Source organism: Penicillium concentricum, assembly GCF_028827145.1.
Source record: "Penicillium concentricum strain IBT 3081 chromosome Unknown utg000006l_segment0_segment0, whole genome shotgun sequence".
In the NCBI taxonomy this organism is placed as follows: Eukaryota; Fungi; Ascomycota; class Eurotiomycetes; order Eurotiales; family Aspergillaceae; genus Penicillium; species Penicillium concentricum.
Window position 1 is genome coordinate 1,156,448 of NW_026622759.1, and position 20,843 is coordinate 1,177,290.

General features: G+C 47.9%; 7 protein-coding genes across 7 annotated transcripts; 1 reads left to right on the forward strand and 6 right to left on the reverse strand.

Moving 5' to 3' along the window:
• Window positions 1-343: 343 nt before the first annotated feature.
• On the reverse strand, window positions 344-1,491 carry N7517_010620 (NAD(P)-dependent alcohol dehydrogenase; the record flags this gene model as incomplete). The annotated part of the gene is made up of 3 exons (XM_056728343.1): window positions 344-665; window positions 720-1,146; window positions 1,209-1,491. 3 exons carry the CDS (start codon window positions 1,489-1,491, stop codon window positions 344-346), a joined length of 1,032 nt encoding a protein of 343 aa, XP_056574158.1.
• Window positions 1,492-2,050: 559 nt separating this feature from the next.
• N7517_010621 (uncharacterized protein) lies at window positions 2,051-3,677 on the reverse strand (the record flags this gene model as incomplete). The annotated part of the gene is made up of 3 exons (XM_056728344.1): window positions 2,051-2,756; window positions 2,821-3,497; window positions 3,549-3,677. The coding sequence occupies 3 exons, from the start codon at window positions 3,675-3,677 to the stop codon at window positions 2,051-2,053; spliced, it is 1,512 nt and encodes a 503-aa protein (XP_056574159.1).
• A 1,105-nt stretch (window positions 3,678-4,782) lies between these two features.
• On the reverse strand, window positions 4,783-6,314 carry N7517_010622 (flavin-containing monooxygenase; the record flags this gene model as incomplete). Its single annotated transcript, XM_056728345.1, has 5 exons — window positions 4,783-4,960; window positions 5,020-5,222; window positions 5,281-5,415; window positions 5,870-5,934; window positions 6,014-6,314. The coding sequence occupies 5 exons, from the start codon at window positions 6,312-6,314 to the stop codon at window positions 4,783-4,785; spliced, it is 882 nt and encodes a 293-aa protein (XP_056574160.1).
• Window positions 6,315-7,326: 1,012 nt separating this feature from the next.
• Window positions 7,327-9,286, forward strand: N7517_010623 (cytochrome P450; the record flags this gene model as incomplete). The annotated part of the gene is made up of 7 exons (XM_056728346.1): window positions 7,327-7,525; window positions 7,578-7,710; window positions 7,781-7,972; window positions 8,046-8,197; window positions 8,250-8,494; window positions 8,547-8,815; window positions 8,884-9,286. The coding sequence occupies 7 exons, from the start codon at window positions 7,327-7,329 to the stop codon at window positions 9,284-9,286; spliced, it is 1,593 nt and encodes a 530-aa protein (XP_056574161.1).
• Window positions 9,287-10,221: 935 nt separating this feature from the next.
• N7517_010624 (uncharacterized protein) lies at window positions 10,222-11,082 on the reverse strand (the record flags this gene model as incomplete). Its single annotated transcript, XM_056728347.1, has 2 exons — window positions 10,222-10,873; window positions 10,919-11,082. The coding sequence occupies 2 exons, from the start codon at window positions 11,080-11,082 to the stop codon at window positions 10,222-10,224; spliced, it is 816 nt and encodes a 271-aa protein (XP_056574162.1).
• Window positions 11,083-13,073: 1,991 nt separating this feature from the next.
• N7517_010625 (uncharacterized protein) lies at window positions 13,074-14,592 on the reverse strand (the record flags this gene model as incomplete). The annotated part of the gene is made up of 2 exons (XM_056728348.1): window positions 13,074-14,087; window positions 14,164-14,592. The coding sequence occupies 2 exons, from the start codon at window positions 14,590-14,592 to the stop codon at window positions 13,074-13,076; spliced, it is 1,443 nt and encodes a 480-aa protein (XP_056574163.1).
• Window positions 14,593-17,082: 2,490 nt separating this feature from the next.
• N7517_010626 (uncharacterized protein) lies at window positions 17,083-20,553 on the reverse strand (the record flags this gene model as incomplete). Its single annotated transcript, XM_056728349.1, has 2 exons — window positions 17,083-20,235; window positions 20,281-20,553. 2 exons carry the CDS (start codon window positions 20,551-20,553, stop codon window positions 17,083-17,085), a joined length of 3,426 nt encoding a protein of 1,141 aa, XP_056574164.1.
• Window positions 20,554-20,843: the final 290 nt, after the last annotated feature.

The following is a 20,843-nucleotide window of genomic DNA, read 5'->3' on the forward strand; positions in this document are numbered from 1 at the left end:
CTGTATGTAGCAACAGATTTTAGGTCCCGAGTTTCCCGGGGCGCCGCTTTATGAGCAGAGTCCTGCTGAGATTTCACACGCTCTCATTCAGAATACCTGTTGGGTGATCTCATCTCTCAATGTTTACTTGCAGACATCAGTGTATAAATACCCTGTTTTTTGCTAGATTGAACAACAATGATTCTTCTTTCTCTTCCTCCCCTTCGCTAGTAGCCATAGGAACACCGTCTCAATCTTTTACAATTATAGTACTTCGGTTAGAATAGGGAGCACGCAGGCATGTAGTGGACTTCGTTCAAGATATTCTCTATACTAATATATGCTAAATCTGACGTTCAACACATCAAACGCCCAGGCATCCTACGGGAGTTGCTACCGGAGGCAGCTCACGAACTAGAACTGCCCGATACTTTATTTCCCCATTTTTCAATTTCTGCATCGCCTCTTTGATACCATCTGGTGTCATAGGAAACTTCACAATCGTGGGCTTGATCTTTTTGCGATTGCAGAACTCGATCAGTTCTCGGAGATCCTGTCGGGAAGCGACCCTGGTTCCTTGGATTCGAATCCCACGACTGTTCATGGGGAGGAATGGAACGAGTGTTTCTGTCAAAGTAGCAGTCATGGGATAAATAGTCCCGTTGGTATCCATAAGACGTATCAATCTTTCAATCTGCAAGTCAGTATATACTCGCTACTTTATCACAGTGGAGACTCACGATGCTAGGTCGCCCAAGTAACTTCCACAGAGCAACAAATGCTTTAACGGCCGAAAGGAGGCGCGATCAATCTGATCCATGATATAAAACTCGTCTGCACCATATTGCAGCGCGTCCTCTTTCTTATCGTCGGATCGAGACAGAACCACAACGTGACATCCCATCTCGGCGGCAATTTTAATAGCTAAGTGGCCCAGGCCTCCAACGCCCACGATGCCGACCCGATCTACTGGCCGGGCTCCAAAATGGGTCAAGCAGTTCCAGACCGTGGCCCCAGCACAGATGAGAGGTGCAGCATCTTCAGATAAGTAGCCATCAGGGATAACAAAGATGCAACTAGCATCCCAGACTGTGCCATGGCAGAAGGTGCCGATATCAAAGTCACATTCACCGTAAACCCTAGCACTCCGGCAGTATTGATCCCAGCCTAAGATTAGGTATTAGAGTGACGAGTTTTCACAGTATTGAAGAGGATAGATAAATGCGAACCAATCCCACAATTATCACAGGCACCGCAGACCTTGCGCACATATCCAAACCCAACGCGATCGCCAACCTTGACTGTGGTCACGTTTGAACCCAGAAGCCTGATAATTCCAACGCCCTCATGACCGAGCACCTGGGTTGATTTCAAAAAGTGCTCATCCGTTCCACAAATGCCCGAGTGGGTGATTTCAATATAGACCTCATTGAGTCCAAGTCTTCGAGTGGTGGTGTCCGATACAATATGGCTACTAGGGGAACCACGGTAGACTTCGAATGAGACATCCATTGTTCTTATTGTATAGTAAGATGAGGGCCAGAGGGGATATAGAATGGTTTTATAGTAGCCGACGGTGAAGTGCAATGAGTCCTAATATGTGAATATATCCTGATTCACTAGAATACCTCTCTTAGGTTCTGACGTATATAGGGAACAATATGCCATCATCCCACATCTTCAAGTTTACTAACCTTGATTATGACACATATTTCTGCATCAAAGAGACCAATTAGCCAAATGTTCATGTTAGGCATGTTAGGTGGGATCTTAGTGCATGAGACATAAAATTCGTGAACAGTGCCATAAAGTCAGTTCCAAATAGGAGAGTACATAACCGCAAGAAGCATGACGATTATAGCATATTCCGTGTATCTGGCAGGTGAATATTTCCTAAACCAATTATGACTAGGTTGCCGTCTCGGGGCTAGGTTTGCCGTGAGTTGGATCACTATATCCCAGTCAAACTTTTGTGCAGAGATAAACAAAATACCTATGATTGTGTAGTACAATGAATAAGTGGAAACTGTTACTGAGTCATAAGCTGCGCAGGTGTAAATGATTCATTCAACTAGAAACTTAAAGGGAACAATTGTGCCCTGATTTCCACACGACCAATGTTCCAAAGAAATAAATACATGATGAAACTGGCCATAGGAAGGTAGGTGGCTGGAACAACACCCATCATGGAGCATATGGATAGGGCCAAGCCCAAAAGTATCCACCGAGCCAAGACCCCGTAAATCCATAGAAGTGGTTGAGAATTCAAGGCAAATCGACGTAGTAGCCCAAGGCGGATTACACACTCTGTGTAGGATGGATAAACAAATGGAGCTGTCGAAGATAGCACGAAAGAGTCCATCTGACTCCTCGATCCACGGCACCAGGCAAGGACATTTGCCAGAGTAAAGCATAACCCGACCGGAATGGCTGACATCCTCTTTTGAAAAGGGAAGACCAGTGTACGGAGAAGCTGGAGGTCTGACACAACGAGTGGACTGGATGTAGCATCCGCACAGCTCCCTTTCTGTTGCTGCTCATGTGAGATTCCTTCCCAAATATCAGCGTAGTTGACTATTCGCGTGTAGAATCCGGGATCAACCGCTTCTACAGTCAAACGTTTGACGGCCACATTTGATCCCATACCAGCAGAAGGGGAGAGAAAGCGAACATGATCATTGGAGATAGATGTGGAGGGGATATATATGAGTTCTAACGGTTCGGGAAACCTCTCGACACATCGTGACAGGAAGGCACGCCAGAATGGCTCAAGTCTCCTGTCAATTTGTTAGAATTGTGTATAACGATATATATAGCCCCTCGAAAGGAAGCAGGACGTACCTCTCTATAGAGGTCGGATGGCGCGCGACACTGCCTGGTCGGATCATAGGTCGATCTATCATCTGCATCAAACCCTTCCAATATTGGATATTGAGAGCCTGGAAGATAATCCGGGGAGTCGTCAAAGTGCCGAGAGATGTCCACATGAAAATAGATCTGACCAAATGGGTTGCAGTCACGTTGACTGGGTCTATAGGGGGTTCCGGGCAGCTGATCCTCGTCACCATTCTACTTTCCCCCGCCGGACCAAAAGAAACAAATTTGATAATGGTGACAGTGGGTTTAGACAATGAGATCTGAAGGGGATCAATGACCCGGGTGAAAATTGATGCATCCACTTTCTCGAAGGGAGATGCAAAGATGCCTTTTTCCCAGACAGCCTTGTAGAATCTTGCACTGGCTAATGAAGGAAGCGACATAACACTCTTTTTCTTGTCTAGGTATTTTGGTTCTCTCTCCAAATCGTCGATTTTCGTCACGAGCTTGTCAGATTCAGGTTCGAGTTGGAAAAAGACATTTCGTTTTTCATCAAACGAGTTGTTGATTTCCATTATCATGGCATCTAATTCCTGTGACGGCGAGTAGAGATACCAGAATGATACCACACTACGCTCCCACCACAGGAAGCGTGGCACACTCAACAAGTAGGCATATGGCCATCTGGCTGGGTCTTTTTTCTGTCGAATGTTTTAGTCCAGATGGTTCGTTATCAGTTGGTTAGAACTCACCTGTGAACGGAGAAATCGATCCAACTTATCTCGAAGACCATTTTCATTGTCCCCGCGCTGTAGGTAGCGCACAGGATCAAAACTAAACCAGGTGAAGAATCGTCTTAGCGATTTGATATAAGGCAGCATCGGGTCATCTTGATCTATAGACAAAAAGCGACCGACCTGGCCTCGGAAGCCTATAGGAATCCCAACCAAGAAGATCCGGTGGCTGAATATATTCTTGACTGGGGAGACTCTGGTATGTGTGAGAGTGACTGGAAACAACAAAGGCCGTCCAAGAACACTGTTAGGGCTTTTTGCAGTGGAAACCAACCCCCTGTTGTTCAGCAATACCAACGCCAGAAGGCCTGCGAGGACGAGAGTGGCGATGAGTATTGCTAAGCCCAGGAAGGCAACTATAGCTTTGACCCAGAATCCTAACCCCCTCGATTGCACACCAAGCAAGGTAGCACAGTAAATGATCTCTTTGATAAATCCCATGTTCTTTTGTTACCTTTTCTCAAGGGACAGAATGGAATTAATTGATTAAAGGCGGAAGCTGACTCTCTCCGTAATATATTTCTTGCAATTAGATTCTTTGGTTCTTTCTCATTGTCGCCCCTATCGAGGGGTTACAGTATGAAAGCATTTAATACTAATGGTGGCAATACTAATGCTGGTTCCTTCTAGGCCAATCTCGCCAAAGGTCAAAAATATCTTAGATCTACAATGGGACAGCTCTATCAAGCGAAAGTCATTCATTCTATTTGGGCTTTTCGTAGCTGTATAACCTGCCTAATTCCCTTTCACGTCAGAGCCGGGGCACTAAATGTCCGGTAGTCAACGAGCACAATATCGTGTTAGGAACTTCATCCCTGTGTAACATTGTCAACGCACCTCGCCAATACAGTCTCTAGAGCTTAACGGATTCATGCAGTAAATATTATAATATCAAAGTATTTTATATCAAGGCCAAGCTATATCATAGTAATTATCAATAGATTTCATGCGGTTAGATTCAGTTCTCATTGACACTCGTTTAATTGCTAAAACCCTTATTTCTATATATTTATCGTGTATATGTAGAAATAATATCATTGACCTAAAAGAAATGTACGTTTATGTGTATTCCCACCCAGCTGCCGCATTCCAGTACATATCCCACCACAAATGAACTGAGCTCCATGGATATGTGAACCAGTTCTTTCCAGTACTTTTATCAATGAAAGACTACTCGGATTGATTAGCTCCATTATTTGACCTTGGTAGAAGTAAGACCTACACCAGAGCAGGACCGGGTATAAATGGTGTTGTCCAGCGCGTGAGCCAGACTGTCTTGGTACTGCTTATCTTCGCTAGTCCTCACTTCTACCGAAGAGGCATGACATAGTATAATCGGTCGGATGGCATTTATTACCAAACTAACTTGTCTAAATTCATTAAAACTATTAGCATGGATGTATTGGCTTCCCAAAAGGGGAGGACCTACCTCTCAATTGTAGCGATGGTCGAAGTATAGATGCGGCCCGAGTTTGGTCCTAGAATATAGAAAAAGTTTGGGAATTCACTCATCGCCACTGTTTTGAAGGTGGCTTTCCCATCTGTCTCTTTCCAGTGCTGCTCTCGCGTCTTTCCGTGGCGGCCTATTATTTCGGTGTCATACTGCGTCAAGGCAAAGCCAGTAGCGAGAATCTGTGCGGTGGAGCTCAGCTACAGTCTCACATTCATGTTGAGGGGAAGTGCTGCTTACGATGATGTCGGTATAAACCTCTTCTTTCGAGCTGGTCACGATAGCGGTGGGTTTTATTTGCACGATTGGGTCATTTGTGAGAGTCAACTTATCTTGGTGCAGACTCGCAACGTATGCCCGGTCGAAAATGCGTCTCTGCAGAAAGGTTTTAGTTATGGACTGAGAGATGGGATGTAGAAACACTAACACGACATCCAAATTCGAAATTGGGCATTAAAAAGCTCCAGTACTTGCCTGCCACAATCAGTTTGGAGTCTCGCTCACCAAGAAAGGAAGTGGCACATACTGGGGGCTGTTCTATGCACATACTCTCGACTTTGTCGTTCGGAAATTTTCCTCGCTATACGCCCTCGATCATTGGCTTGTGATTGAAGAAAGGATTCTTCCATGTAAATAAACATGGCAAATCGAAAGATATAGAGGATTATTGGGAAATAGCGAAACATAGATCGCCAAAATGGCGAAATCTCATAGTTTGAGCTCTCGACGAGGTGATGTGGACTCTGTGGTGACACAAAGGTTAACCAGTAGCTCTCACATAGCGTGGGAATTATGCAACGGGTCATGATAGGACGGTTAATGAACGTACCCTCATAAACTGCGTGATAGACTTGGCTTCCTTGATTATCTCCGGCACCAGTTGTATTGCAGATGCTGCTGATTTGTCAGAATATTCTCCCACTGGCTCCAATACCAAAGCCCGCGCTTGATCACAGACGATAGGCTGACGCACCTCCATTGCCAATTACAGATACATGCTTATCCCGAAGATCAACTTCTTGTTGCCATTCAGCGGTATGTATGACGGTCCCCTCAAACGTCTCGGACCCCTCTATGTCCATCTTTCGGGGATTAACAAGGGCTCCAACGCCGGAAATGAGAATCCGACACTCTTGCGTAAACCGGTCTCCTGTTTGCAGATCCCTTAGTCTCACTCGCCACATCTGTTTCTCGTCCTGCCAGTCAGCCCCCTCCCATTCCGTATTTCCGGCGAAGTGGTCACAGACCCCATAATGGGTGGCCACACGATGCATATAGTCTAATATCTCAGACTGAGGGGGAATAACGTGGTGAAATCTGGGTTTTGAGCAAAAGAAAGACTATAGCAAATCCCTGGAATATCCACGCCACATCCTGGATCTGGTTGATACCCTATTAGCACTTGGCAAACAAGGGAGAATGCGGAGATAGAAATTGACGAACATGTGTTTGCCCACCAAGTTCCTCCAATACCATTATTCCGATCGTAAATAACATAGTCGTCCAAGTTAAAGATTCGCTGGAGTTGGCATGCCATAGCTAGTCCAGAGAACCCGCCACCAATTATGATGACTGATGCAGGGGGCTTTGATAGGAGAGACATACTAGCGTAAGGTAGATAAGTGAAAAGGCGCAGCCTGCACACAACAACAGGGGTAGTGAAGTAAGTTGTGGTCATGGATATACGAGCCATTGGGTGTTCTAATATTTATGTGATTTCCTTGCACGTTCGTTTGGTCGTCGCCTCTCCAGTTGACCGAGACATGGCATGTGCAACTTCATGTGGCAACCACAAATATCAATGAGGTACAGACCATATGTGCTGACTTCCTAATATGGACTTTCATCATATAGGCTGGAAGGTTGCATGATGAAAGGGGGGGCTCAGATATAACAGGGCATTTTTTAGTATTTTGAAGGTCAAATGTAATATTCTTGCATAAAGCTGAGGGTCGTAAGGTTGCTCAAGATCTCTAGTATGCAGTGACACGTTACTGCCGATACTGATCTTCGAATCAGTGTCACACACCTTCACTGTCCTACCACATATATTGATACAAATTATTCAATACCTGTCGTCGTACCTATATGTTTACAATGATGTCAGAGAGCACATATACTTGGGCTTGCTGATAAGGGCTCCCTCCTCTCCCTTTTCTTGGAAATCACGTTGTTGAGCAATCATATATAAATTGGCAACTAGAAACTCGAACTCATCCATTCAACCCACTGCTGACGCGAAGGGCAACCTAGAATAAACCAGGTTTATCTATACTTCCCGTACCAATGATTATAATATATTTCACCCTCGCTCTACTTTTGGGGTTGTTGGGGCTGTATACGCTCAAGTCCTATTTCATCTCATCCAATTCTCTTCCTCTTCCACCTGGTCCTCCCCGGATACCCATCATTGGTAATTTTTTTGATTTTCCAAAGTCGGGATCCAACGCATGGGAACATTGGTTGAAGCACAAGGATCTTTATGGTCAGTTTATGCAGGCATATCCCGAGTATAGGTTTTGCTAAATGGTTGCCAGGCCCCATCAGTTCACTTGTCACAGCCGGACGAACCCTCATCATTCTCAACAAGGCGGAGATGGCAATTGATCTAATGGAGAAGCGATCAGCCATTTACTCGTCGCGTCCACAGTCTGTATTTTGCGCTGACTTGTAAGGCCTCACATAACACAATTGCATACCCCTGGCGAGCTTGTTGATCTCTGACGTTTCGTGAGAACAGAGTCGGCTGGAAGCGCATGGTGGTCGTCAATGGTGATGCAGCTGTGGTCCGTACACACCGAAAATACATCACGGGCTTGCTTGGATCGAAAAATTCCATCTTAAACAGGCATACTCAACTTGATCTTGGGGCCAGATATCTTTTATTGCAAATACTTCAGCAGCCTGATTCTCTGATTGAGAATATTCGACGGTATGATCTAGATCCCTAGCCCGACACACTGCAAGAAAAGGAAACACAAAGAAGAATCTAATCACAACCCTAGTTTTACCGGAGCGAGCATACTAGACATGGTCTATGGGTACAAAGTCGAGCCGTCTGGGACAGACTCTCTCGTCGATCTTGCCGAACTTTCTACCTCGCAATTCTCCATCGCAATGCAGCCTGGGGCGTGGGTTGTTGATAGGATCCCTATATGTAAGGACCCCCTTCGCTTTGATAATTTCCCCCACTCAACTAAGACGATCAGTAAAATACCTTCCCGCTTGGTTCCCAGGAGCCGGATTTCAACATACAGCGCGGGAATGGGCTGATACTTTGACCACCTTGGCGGAAAAGCCTTATGCATTCGTCCTTCACCAACGAAGCAAGAAGAAGGCTATGGATTCATACGTCTCCAGACACTTGGACGCACTGGATAACCCTGCCACGCCGGAGGAGAAATATGTGATTAAATGGACAGCAGCCATCATGTATGCCGGTGCTGCAGATACCGTAAGAAGGTCATCCTTCGCCACTTGCGCTTAATACTAATTGGCATGGATAGACCGTCTCGGCAGTCTCAACTTTCTTTCTCGCCATGGCCCTGTTTCCAGATGCCCAGCGCCAGGCTCAAGCGGAGCTTGATCGGGTGGTAGGGTCAAGACTTCCCACCATAGACGATCGTCCTAATCTACCGTATGTAGACGCTCTCATGAAGGAAGTCATGCGTTGGCATCCTGTTGCACCCTTAGGGCTTCCCCATATGACCACAGAAGAGGATGAATATTGTGGATATCGGATTCCAAAGGGGGCAGTTTTAGTTCCAAACGTCTGGTCAGTAAGCGTGGCAAACTCATTGATTCTTTCTTGTCTGACTTTCGACTTGTATCGTCACATCTTAGGTCATTCACACACGATCCAGAAATGTATAATCAGCCGATGTCATTCAATCCTGGCCGATTCTTGCAACACGAGAACGGCCCCCCTCCTGAGTTTGATCCTCAGAAGTTGGTCTTTGGATTCGGGCGCCGGATCTGTCCTGGTCGTTATCTCGCCGATGCAAGCCTCTTTATCACTATTTCAAAGTTACTTGCGGTTTTCAATATTTCAAAAGGTCTTGGAGAGGATGGCAAGGAGATGGATTTCCCAGTTGGATTCCAACCTGGTATGATCAGTCATCCATCGCCATTCCGTGTCCAAATTCGACCGCGCAGTGAACATGCCCAAATGCTGATTAGGTCTGTTGATACGGAGGAACCGTGGTTAAAGGGGGATTCCGAGATATTTGATGATATTAAGTTCTAAATATCATCGAGTTAGAAGCGAATATCTAGTTCATTTACTTTGTTCGTTGGGTTTTTAGGTTATGAATATGAGGAGATATAACTGCCACCATTCGATAATTTTGAAATTTTGGACCAAATTAGTGGGAAATTCTCGTCAGAAACAAGGAGAATGATTTATATTTGATCAAGCAATATTTTCCACAGCAAAAAAGGGCAAAAAAATGGCAAAAAAGAGACGTTTTCCATGGGAGGAAAAAAAGGATTCGAAAAAAAAGAAGTGACCGACGCAGGGATCGAACCTGCAATCTCTTGATTCGTAGTCAAGCGCCTTGCCATTGGGCCAGCCGGCCTCATTATTGTGAGATTCTGCCAAAATGTGCACTATAAATCAAAGCAGTCCCTTGACTAGACATATCCCCTAGTTAAGTTCCACCTCATCAAAGGAAAGACAATATCCAAAGAGCAGACCGTGGTCAATACGCTCAAAAACGCCAGCTGCAACCCTCCGACAATCCCTAGAACCAAGATAAAAGGCTAACAGCTTACGCAGCGGATACAAGATATCCAGAACAGCCCCACGCTGCCGAACGGGGCTACGAGGACTTTCTCCGATTGAGAGATCGATTCAATTAGAGAAGAACAGACGATGAATTGCGATTAATTGGGAACATCTTATTGATCTTCCTTATACTTCATATCACAATATCGTAGACCACTCAACGAGTATTCAATGATCCGTCCTGAACATTCCAAAAACCAAATAGAAATAGACCTGGATTTTGATTCCGTGTAGGGTCATTCGTGGAAAACAACGAGGCCATCAAGTGATCCAATAGTCTCAAGCAATGGTAGCAAAATCCACATGGAATAGCTATAGCAACTCACTTCCTATCGAAAACAAAAAGACTTGAATGTTCCACCTCAAAGGGCCAAAGCTATCATCGCCAGCCTTGTCTACCATTTATCCAAATCATCCCCAGAGACTGCTCCACGTTGATCACCCCTATCTGCCATAGAGCCGGGCTGAGGGCTTAGAGAGGCGTGCCCAATTGACACCGTAGGCTCGCAGTCGCTAACATAATACGGAGAATCTATAAATTCCCGTTTAGCCGGTGAACGAGGTCGAGCACAGCCATTCCCGTAGTTAACAGTGTCGGTGGTTTGGATCCAGTGCTGGGAAGCGATAGACTCCCGTTTGATCAGTGAAGGAGGTTGAGCGCAAGCATCTCCATAGTTCCTCGATTCAACATTGTCGGGGATTTCAATCCAGTGCTGAGAAGTGAGAGGGAAACAGTTCCCGGATGAATATCCCGCTGTCTCAACACACTCCCAAAAGGCGTCCTGATTTCGAGCGTTACCAGAAAGATAGCCATCGCAGTCTGTGAAGAGTGCATTCCACAGTTCAAATAGCTCTTGCACTTCCACCTTACTCGCCAGTTTTTGGATACGCTCCCATCTAGGCTGCAGATCTTCCAGACGAGATTTCTTAAATTTAACAGATAGCGCGATCATCTGCTCCAGCGGTGTTTGTGCATATTCAATGAGACTGAGGTATTCGTCGTCGATGTGGTATTTTATAAGTTTAAAGATAACGTTTAAGTCCCAACTGAATCTTCTCGTATACGTGCATCTGCTTCCAGTATAGATTCACGACCGAGGATAGTTCGATGAGGTCATCTTCTCCGAGGTCAACGATGGATTCTGCTTCGGGTCGGACTGTGGAAACGTGTGGCTTTTCGGGTTCATAGAGCTCGGGATAGTATTTTTCTGGAGCGTCGGGGTCACAGTACTTCCAGACTCCTTCTTTCCGGGCATGTTTTTCGATGTCAATTTTCCATGATTTCCAGTTCGTGCGAGTGAGAATTTCGGGGGTTCTAGTAGATCTCGCCGCATGTTCATTTTTTTCTTGGATATCGTCTTGTTGGTGATGGTTTAGCTTTTTGGGGTGAGTTTGTAGATGTTAGAAGAGCCAGTAGGGTGCTGAGCTGAGTGATGCTCTAATCGTGAGTTAATCTCCGATAGAATACCTAGGTAGGTGTCGGAGGCTACCCGTAGATCCAAGTCTAGTAAGACACTCCAAACCTTGGGATGAACATACGCAAACCTGATAAGGTTCCTTTCCTTGACTACATATGTACGCAGTTCAATAATCTGACTCCTTTGGTTGGACGATTGGATGAGTCAATATTATTTGGTGTATCCTAAGTCAGAACTGCATATAATATATGTAATGCCTTGGCTAAAATAAATATCAAGACATTTACCTTACTAAAGAATTCATGACTTCAGAATGATGGATACATATTGTAAAGCTGTAGGGCGGTTTTATAGATCTATCGGATGAAAGGGCAGAACAAAAAGGGCCGAGGCCAGGATCGTCTAGTAGGGTTGAACGACTTACCTAGGCGCCCTACCATTAGAACAACTCGGATTTGTTAGTACGCTTCCTGCAGAAGTTTTACCCACCGGTCGGCTTCCAAGGCTACCTATGTACATAGATAAATAGGTATAATCCTCGTACGTTGTACAATATATGCATGGTTGGCCCAAAGCCGGAGTTCAACCAGACCAGTACCATTCAAAACTTGCCAGTTGCCGCAGAACTGGAACTAAAGTAGTTCCTTCTCATGGTCGACCGTCGACATACACCGATCGCACCTTTCCCTCTTACCTTCAAAACTACGTAAATCGACCCTTACATACAATGTCATTGTCAAGATATACAACCTTGTAGCAGGTGTCCACCTACCCCAAGACATGCCCCATAAGCTAAACTCAACACTAAACAAACTAGCCCCAACGCACCCAGGAAGCGTGTGCACGGCCCAGTATTTTGACTTCCACGGCCTAAACTCGGCTTGGCTCTGAACTTGGCTCTGAATCCTCATTTCCCCAACGGCAAGAAATCCCTATCGAAAAACGTGGTGACAATGTCCACCTTTGATTGTCCACGTGGAATCCCATACCTCATTTATAATAAACTCCACACAGCCTAATACTATACAATATAATGTACTAGGCTACGTACAGTTGCGTGCCTAATCTATACCGCCTTTTCACGCATTATTGAGCCTTATCGCACATCTCTTGTGGATTAAGGGGCAGATTGAAATTGAGATGCCGTGTGGTCCCGGTAGTTATATCCGTCCGTACTCCGTACCCAATGCAGATCGGATGTGCGAAAGTGATCGGAATGGATCTAGATATCAAAGATCTACTGGAATTATTTCCATGGATGACTCCCGTTCTTAATTTCGGCATTATCTTGCAGTGTGGTGATTCGTGTGATTTTTGGGCCAAAAATAAGAAAAAAACAAAGAAATTGAACGAGGCATTTTCAAAGTGTGGTTGACCCACATTCTACCGAGAGTGATTCCATGGTTCGGCCTCGTAAATGGGCTAACGTGGAACTTATCCCTGCACGGTAGCGGTGACTACCGGCCTAACAACGCCGGACCATGGACGTGGGGTCCCAAGGCCGTAGTGCTGGGTTCGGCAATGACGACATGTCCTGGGATTTATATTTCGATTTATAGTTGTCATGGGATGATTAAAGTGGATTTGAGACTGTCCGTTGCCTGTGAGTGATTGGATATGAAAATGTCTATAGCAATAAACAGCTCTTATGATCGTATATAGACATCAAAATAAGTCCACGGGTAAATGAATGCATGGCTGAGAAGCAAAACAGAACTGGAGTGATTCGTGATGAAACGCAAAGACACGATGCAGCGGGGTATTGCAATGAATGAACACGATAGCCTCCCAGAACAAGATAATATATGTATAAAAAAAGACGGACAAATTCAGCGGGTTCGTTTTGAGTAGCCCCCGGAATTTTCATTCCCGGCCGCCGGTCGCTTCTGTCCAGATCCCCCAGCAACGGCAGCGGCAGAATCAGCGATACGGATCAACGATCCTAGATGAAGCAGATATGGCTTCGGGGCACGGTTGACTTCGAGCTTGCGGAGGATGTCACGTAGGCGGTTGGCGCATTGGTGCAGGTCCACCGGCGGCAGGGCATCAAGCGCGTTCAGGACAAAGTGCCGCGCGTCTGTTTCGGAGTCTGTTTCGACCGACCCAATGAGCAAGTAATATAGATTGCGTTGGTCCTCGTCTTCGCCGTGGAAGGACTGGCGGCCTAGGGGATTTCCTTCGAGGGGATCGCTATTGCGAGCCACGACTGACTCTAGGAGAGACACGAGGGCTTCGGCGGCGCCTTCCGAGCCGTGCGGGGCACGTGCTGCGATGTTGACTGCAATCCGGGATACAGAACGTTGGAGCTGTGTTACGACGTCGTTGACTTCTATGCCCAGGCCTGGGCTCACGGGGTCCGCGGGCAACTCGCCGGTTGTGCAGTATCGGTCGAAGTCGCTTAGTAGTCGGCGCGACTGCTCTTGTACTTTGTCGAAGTAGATGGCTGCACATGCGCCTGCGGGCATCGCTTTGCAGAGGCTGTCGAAAACCGCGTCGTCGTGCACTGCAAGTCGGAACATCGTCGCCTCGAAATCTCCTTGGACCACGCACTGCTCTGCGGTTCGTGCTTGCTCAATTGTCTCTGTCAAGTCCCGGCGGGCGTCTTCTGGGAGAGTCCGTTTGCTGAATGCAGAGAAGATGTCGCGGACCTTTTCTGTCCGCGTCATCCCATCCTCCTCGTCCCGTAGGCACTGCCACTTGAGTTGCGCCGCCACCGACATCAGATTACCCTTCAGGAGGTCCTCAATGCGAGGGAGGCGGTCCGGACGTCCGTCTGGACTCAGTGTCACCTCCGTCGACTGAGGCATGGAGAGGAAGCAGCTGTGCAGTTGGTCGACGAGCCACTGTTCAGGGGACGGGGGTTAGTATTGGCAGTTCAAACCCCTCGGCCTTTTAAGCTTCCCCAAAAGGCATACTTACAAAGATGTGCTGACACGCCCCCTCCGGTCGATCCTGGAAGACTGGGCAAGTGCAGGTAGATGAATCGGAGCCAATGTGCACTTGTGGCCGATCCATCAGCTGAAAGTCATACCCGGCGGGAGTAGAGCGACAGTTGACGACATCAAAACGGCCGGTCAAGCCCACAAAGGCCCTAGCTTCAGATTCGGAATCTAGTTGGCTGAGGTCATAGGTGATGCCGGACGGTGCGAGGAGGGAGGCGCTAGTTGATTCGGACTGCTCATCGCTGCTTTCTTCCTCCTCCTCCCGACTAGAACTCTCTGAGCTGTCCTCCCCATGATCACTATCGGAAGAGTCCGGTCGCCCCGCGCGGGTTCTAGCAGGCAGTGCTGTATCTGCCATGTTTCGGCCAATGGACAGCCTGTGAAATTGCCCTGTTGGAGCGGACATGACGAAAAAAAGGAAGAAGACAGGCTTCCCCTAAGGAAATCAAAGAGGGGCGAGCAGACGGTTTCCCACACTGGTAGACTCACAGAGTTCTCCCGACCCATGGACGGAAGCGGGTACACTGAACCATGGAACGGGCTTCCCTGGCGCCCGCTTTAAATAATTAGGGGCCATTGAGATGTTTTTGTCATTTCACAAATATTTTGTATCTTCGAACATTCAGGGGAGAATCGCCTGGGATTTTCCAAGATATTTTTTTTTAAATTAACCCAACAGCGCTTAGTGAAAGGTGAGTGCTCAGGCAAAGAGGGGGAAATCCGGAGGCTCGATGGGTTGTGCCGCAGGAGACAGAAGGGATGATGTCTCAACAAGGCTGCGCCGTTTAATCCTACCTACAATCTGGATCAGCATCGAACGCACAGACATCCACTAATGGGGGATCTTGTGGAAAGATCTGGGGAGTAGCTGGCACCTGAAAACAGATTGTGGCCCGTATGGCTACGTATCCCGAGGACACAGTCTCGTAAAGATGCGCAGATTTGGCCTGAGAGCAAATGCATGCAACTGGACAAGAATGTAAGTGGAAACAGAAAGTTAAATCTTAGTAAGTTGTATGTTGATCCCTGAGAATTGCAAGGTGGCTGATTCTACAGTTGACCAATGCAAAGCTTGCATCTCGTATTTGCATATGGAGTAGGTAGACGCTGTTGGCGAGATATAGACCCTGACGCAGGGAAAAGGACAGGGCCCTCGCCCCGGAAACTGGGAAGATAACGGGGATACTCCCAGTACAAGATAAAACCCCAGCCTGTACCTTACAACGTAAGGCAGCGAAGCTGCGATCGCCGCCCGAGCAACCGAAAAGGAATGCGGAATTGTTTCGAAGCTCCAGAACGACATCACTCTCGGACCGCCCTTCGGATAAGTTGCTTTTCGTTGGCCATGATTGCACCCTGGTATTTTCCATAGTGGAGAATTGCTAGGATGGTATGGCTCTCAGATAGGTCGGGAACCCGAGGCTCTTTTTTGTCCACGAGACAACTATACCTCAAAAAGAAAAACCAAAAAGAAAAAAAGAAATTGCACAGTGAAACACCTGTTCATCAAAGTGGTTGAATATGACAGACTATTCCAAACTAGGATGGTGACCGGTTTCTTGACCCCGATGAGAATCCGATGCCCCAATCCCCAGGGACGGCGAGCGCAGCCGAGGAAAAGCCAGCCATATACGGAGTATACGCCGCAATGACTTTATTTCCCCGACACCATATGATGTCTGCATCATCCAAGATGGGGTGATAGCAAGGGCCTACCTTGCATATCGCGCAGAGAAATCATTGGAAAGTGGATCAACCGTAACACAAGACGACATGTCAAGTGGACTAAAAGTCCTGCGCAGGAGACTATGTTGTATGCGGGCGTTCTTTCGGCCGCAAGTTGTCGGGGGATCGATATCCATATAGTGCTCAGCGAATCTGAGCGCGGCGCGCAAGGAGCTGTGCGGCACAGCAAAACCCGCCAGATTGGGTATTGGGTTTGGAGGTAATCTTCTATCCCTGCAAGTTGATGCGGCCTAAGCACCGGGATAACTTGAGAGGTCTGTTGAGCCTGCGGCAGGCCCTTTGACTGCGCAACACGGTTGATCGGCAGCAGTTGGCGTTTAGCTCACTGGCTTGGCTATCGCCTACTAATCGCCATCCCTAGGCGCCTAAAAATTGTGTCTTTGTATGCACTGCAATCAGATTCACACATGGCGTAGGTGATGGCTAGCTTCCTTCAGCCTGGTTCTTGTGGGTTCGAAGATATCGTCTGTGCGCTAGGATTTTCCCCCTTCCTGTACGTTCAATCACTTGACTGGATTTGGCCCCTGTCTATGACGCAGCCACAGTGGCGCGATGGTGAAAGGAAAGTCAGCATGTTCTCAAAATGTATCGGAGTCTTACGAGTCTTTCTGGGAGGGACCTCGGGGGGAAAAGGGTATGATTTCGACCATTAGGTCTATCATCAAAGTTGTGCTGCAAGCACTGGAGGCATCGAAGAAGACAGAATGCTATGGTGATGTTTATAGCCTTGGGACACACAAGATCAGAATGTTAAGAGAGAATCTTCGTGTGACATCGGGAAAAAGACTCCGTCAAATTTTGTGCTGTTGAGCCGAACTTGGCATATACTTCAATGTCCATATAATCTCGTTTGTAATATTTTATGAATCTGAGTACGGAAGGAATCAGACAAGATTAAGGGTTCACATAGTTCGAATTAGCTGTAAACTAAGTGTGCGAGACAAAAATGATCAAAATAGGCAATTTACCCTAGTCTTCATTTAACTAGTAAATTGCATAAAGTGGGTATCAACTTGGAAAATACGAGCTGAAACACAAACATGTGGACAGGAAAAGAGAGAAAAGACAAAAGGGTATAATATTTGAAATGTAAGAAAATTCGTCGCAATTCGTTGTCATGGATGTTCCATTCGGCCTCCTTCCCACTCGATCAATGGTGGCTCCTGGTAGCGTTGCGCTGCTTAGCTGCCTCTAGCGCTCTAAGAAGCCTTTGTTTATGTTCCAAGTCTTCATCCGTGCTTTGACTCACGGGCGCTGGACTGGAAGATGGACCCGGGCTAGTAGTCGAAGGGCGAAGACTTGGTGGTATAGGCACTTCACCAGATGGTCTGCTTGGGAAAGAGTCTTGGACTGGGGAGATCGGGGCAGCGGTGTGGGGGTCGTTGTGTAAGCCAAGGAGAAGGCGTTGAATTGTGGCCTCAATCTGCACAGGCCCCTTCTGAATGCTCTGCAACTTTGAATTCAGGTCTTCCTGAATTTTTTCATCCTCTTTTTTCTTCTCACCCTCCAGCCGATGGAAAATATCCGGTTCTGAGTTGGCATACCGCGCTTCCGCGACGGACACTCCATAGTCGGCGTCGTTGAGGGCCATATCTGCAACTCCAGCGCTGCGGATGATGGCCTCTGAATCAGCTCGGAGGGATGCCGCAAAGGTTGCTGCAGATTTGAGAATCTGCTCAATTTCAGAAATCGATAGACCGGAGGCTCGGAGGGTAGCGGTATCTAGCCGGGCTGCTTTCGAGGCAACTTCGTCCAGGAGAGTTTGATTTGTACCTAGCCCGTGCAAAATTGCATCGTCGAAGGAATCCATGAGTCGGTTGGCTCGGTCATCACGATCCTTGCACGCTTCCAGAATGTTTCGCCGTTCCATCTGGTCAAATTCTCCGTCTAGTTTGCGCAGACCAGCCACATCACCCATGAACACAAGTGGCCGCCGCTCAGCCTTCTTCCGTCGTCGCTCACAGTCAAGGGCTAATTCAAGACGTTTCTGGAATCGGATTTCAAGCTTATTGTGAATGTCGTTAACCATTTTCATGGTCACGGATGGGCTGCCTCGCTCGCTTGGTGGGCTTTTGCCCTGTGAATCACGGTCGAGTTGACTGAGAGCAGCGTCGTAGGACTTGCGAAGCGCCGAAATCTCATTTTTCAGGCCTTCATCTAAGGGATTGAAGACGTGTGTAATGAAATCGTCTACTTCGTGTCGTTCCTCCTCTAATTGGACCCGAGCTTCGGTTTGCCGGAAGTCTTCTTCTAAGGTATTGATGTCCGCATACCCGATCTCCTTCGCATTGAAGAGATCATCGATATGTAGCTCAGATTCATCCTGACGGACCATACGCTCCTGGTCTAGCTTATGCCGTCTCGCTTGCGCTGTTTCCTGCCATTGAGCGGCGGTCCGTCGGATGTACGAGAAATCGTCAGAGAAATTTTCGAGTCCTTCCCGAGTCGTGATGTGCCATGAGCTTTCAGACTGTTTGTCCAAGGGCTTCGATACTATGGTGCGCAACTCTTCCACGAGGGTTCTCGGTCGGCCTTGACGAAGAGTGTCTGGCAGCAATGGAAGCGGCGGAGAGTTTCGCCCTGCCGGTTTAGAATAAGCCACGCTCTTGTGACGAATCAGACCGAGAAAGGTCTCATCATGTTCATTCTGAGCCGGAGAAGCAAGTGCAGTGTTTGACCTCGAACGAGATGTAGGTGATGGTGCATTTGACATGACTCGCCCACTGACAGCTGCTTGCCGCATATCAGAGTAGGCTTTGTAGGCTGGGCGAGCAAATGTGAGGTTGTCCGAGCCTCGCTGAGGACCCTCCTTATACTGGAATGGCGTGTATATGGGCCGCGGTGGGTTCGTAGCCAGGGGCTCCAAGACTTGCTTCTGCGTATCTGTTGACATCATGGATAAGGGTCTTGAGAGATGGGCCGACTCTGCGCCCGAGGGCACAGTAGATAAAGTGGGAAGAAACTGCGAGCTCCGTCCCGCTTGCTGAGCGAGCAGAGGCCGACCACCTGAACTGTACTCACTGCCAACATCATCGAGATCTTCATCCTCTGCTGCTGTTGCAGCCGAGAGAGGCGGGATTTCTTCTGACGCAACGGGTATCAGCCCCGATTCAACAGGCGGTTGTTTGTTGGGGTTAGAAACAGATAGTGGTTGCCGAGGAGCAGGGTCAGGAGCCCGCGGAGTCAGCGGAGTCAGCGGTTTGATCTCAGGCTCATGCTCTATATTATAGAGAATCTCCCGGAGCTTGGTCTCCTTGGCCATGAAAGCTGTGAAGATCTTATATCTTTCTTCATCCAAGTCAGCCACTGCCTCCTTACGTAGCATGGCAACATATCTTTCCAACGATGATTTGGACCAGGGGTCCATATCCTCGAAGGGATCTTGGTTTTTTGGCGTAGCCACCCTTCTGGAACCTTCCACCATTCGCGCAGAACTATTCGAGCTCGATCGCGCATGGTCGAAAAATGACGAGCTAGTTTGCGCAGACTGTGAGCGCTCTACCGGGCTAGTTTGATAGAATGCACCGGGTCGGTCCTGATGTTCCGGTTGAACTGGTTTATGGGCAGGAGATAATGGGCGGACCCATGCATCTATTACATTATCAATGGTGTCTGAACGTCTCATAGAAAAGGCAGAGTTGGTGGTGTCCACGCGGGCCACTAGAGGCGGTGTCGGTATTCCCTGTGTTGTGCATGGACTGACGGGCGAATGTGAGGTAGCCCGTCCTGACTGTGTCGCTCCAGATATAGTACTTGAAAGCGTTTCATTTGTATCTGTTCTCGGGCGAGCGACGATGTGAGACTGACTTTCCACAGGCACGTTGGGAATATCGCCCGGAAGCCTTGGTGGTTGAAAAGCTTCGTGACGCGGAGAGGGCGTTCTGCGAGGTGGGAACCACGCTGCGTCGTCGAAGCTCCCAGGTGTTGGGCCAAAATGCTCCCAATCCGATGGTGTTCCAGGGCCCAGAGCCGATGCGCCGGTAGATGTAGTACTTGTATCGAGGATAGGCGGGCGGAATTCGTAAGATCCAATCATCGCAGCCGGTCCTGCGCCATGAGCGAGCAATGGGGCTCGCCCCATTTGGTCGGTCTGTACGGTTGGTACATATTGGAACCCTTGTGGGATCTTTGGAGGCGGCTGTGGAACACCGGGTGGTGCTGGTGTTGGTGTATATGGCGGTGGAGGTGGAGGTGGAGGTGGGGGCGCAGAGGTTTGGATGGGTTGAAAAGGGGCTGCGACAGGTGCAGGCGACTGAGATTGTCCATAGGCATATCGTTGCTCATTGGTACTCGGAGGTCGAGGCTATACTGTTAGTTGTTTATATTTGACATCCAAGGCCGGACTTACCGGCAGTGGGGGACCGGAACTTTGGTTGAACCGCACTCCCCATGTGGTTGTATCCGCACTCGGTGATGGTAGCCTCTGTGGGTTTGAAATCGGTCCATAGATGGCCGGCGAATATGGAGCAGCTGGTGGATATTGAATCGGAGGACGTGGAGGAGGAGGCGGAGGCCCTGGTTGCGATGGCTGCGACGGCTGCGACGGCTGCGACGGTTGCGAGGGACGTTGAGGAAGTCGCCATTCCGGCTGTGACGGAGGATCAGAACGACTACCGTACATGATGAGAACACTTTAAAAAGACATGGGAATCTTGAAAGTTCACTCTGTCTTTTTAAGAGTGTCTAAATATATCTTCAAGGATGTGTTGGGGTTTGGGGGTCAGCACGGTTCACCCGCTCCAACTTTCCTACTATACTCCGTACCCGTTGGGCATACCTTACAAGGCTTAGGACTATAATTCTTCGAGAAAATTCCATGCCGTTGCATTCCTTTGTTTTTTCTCTATACTCCAAGGCAGTTTCTCACTAAAAAGTGGGCTTTCTTCTAAGCATCCCGATCTGTCCGGCCAC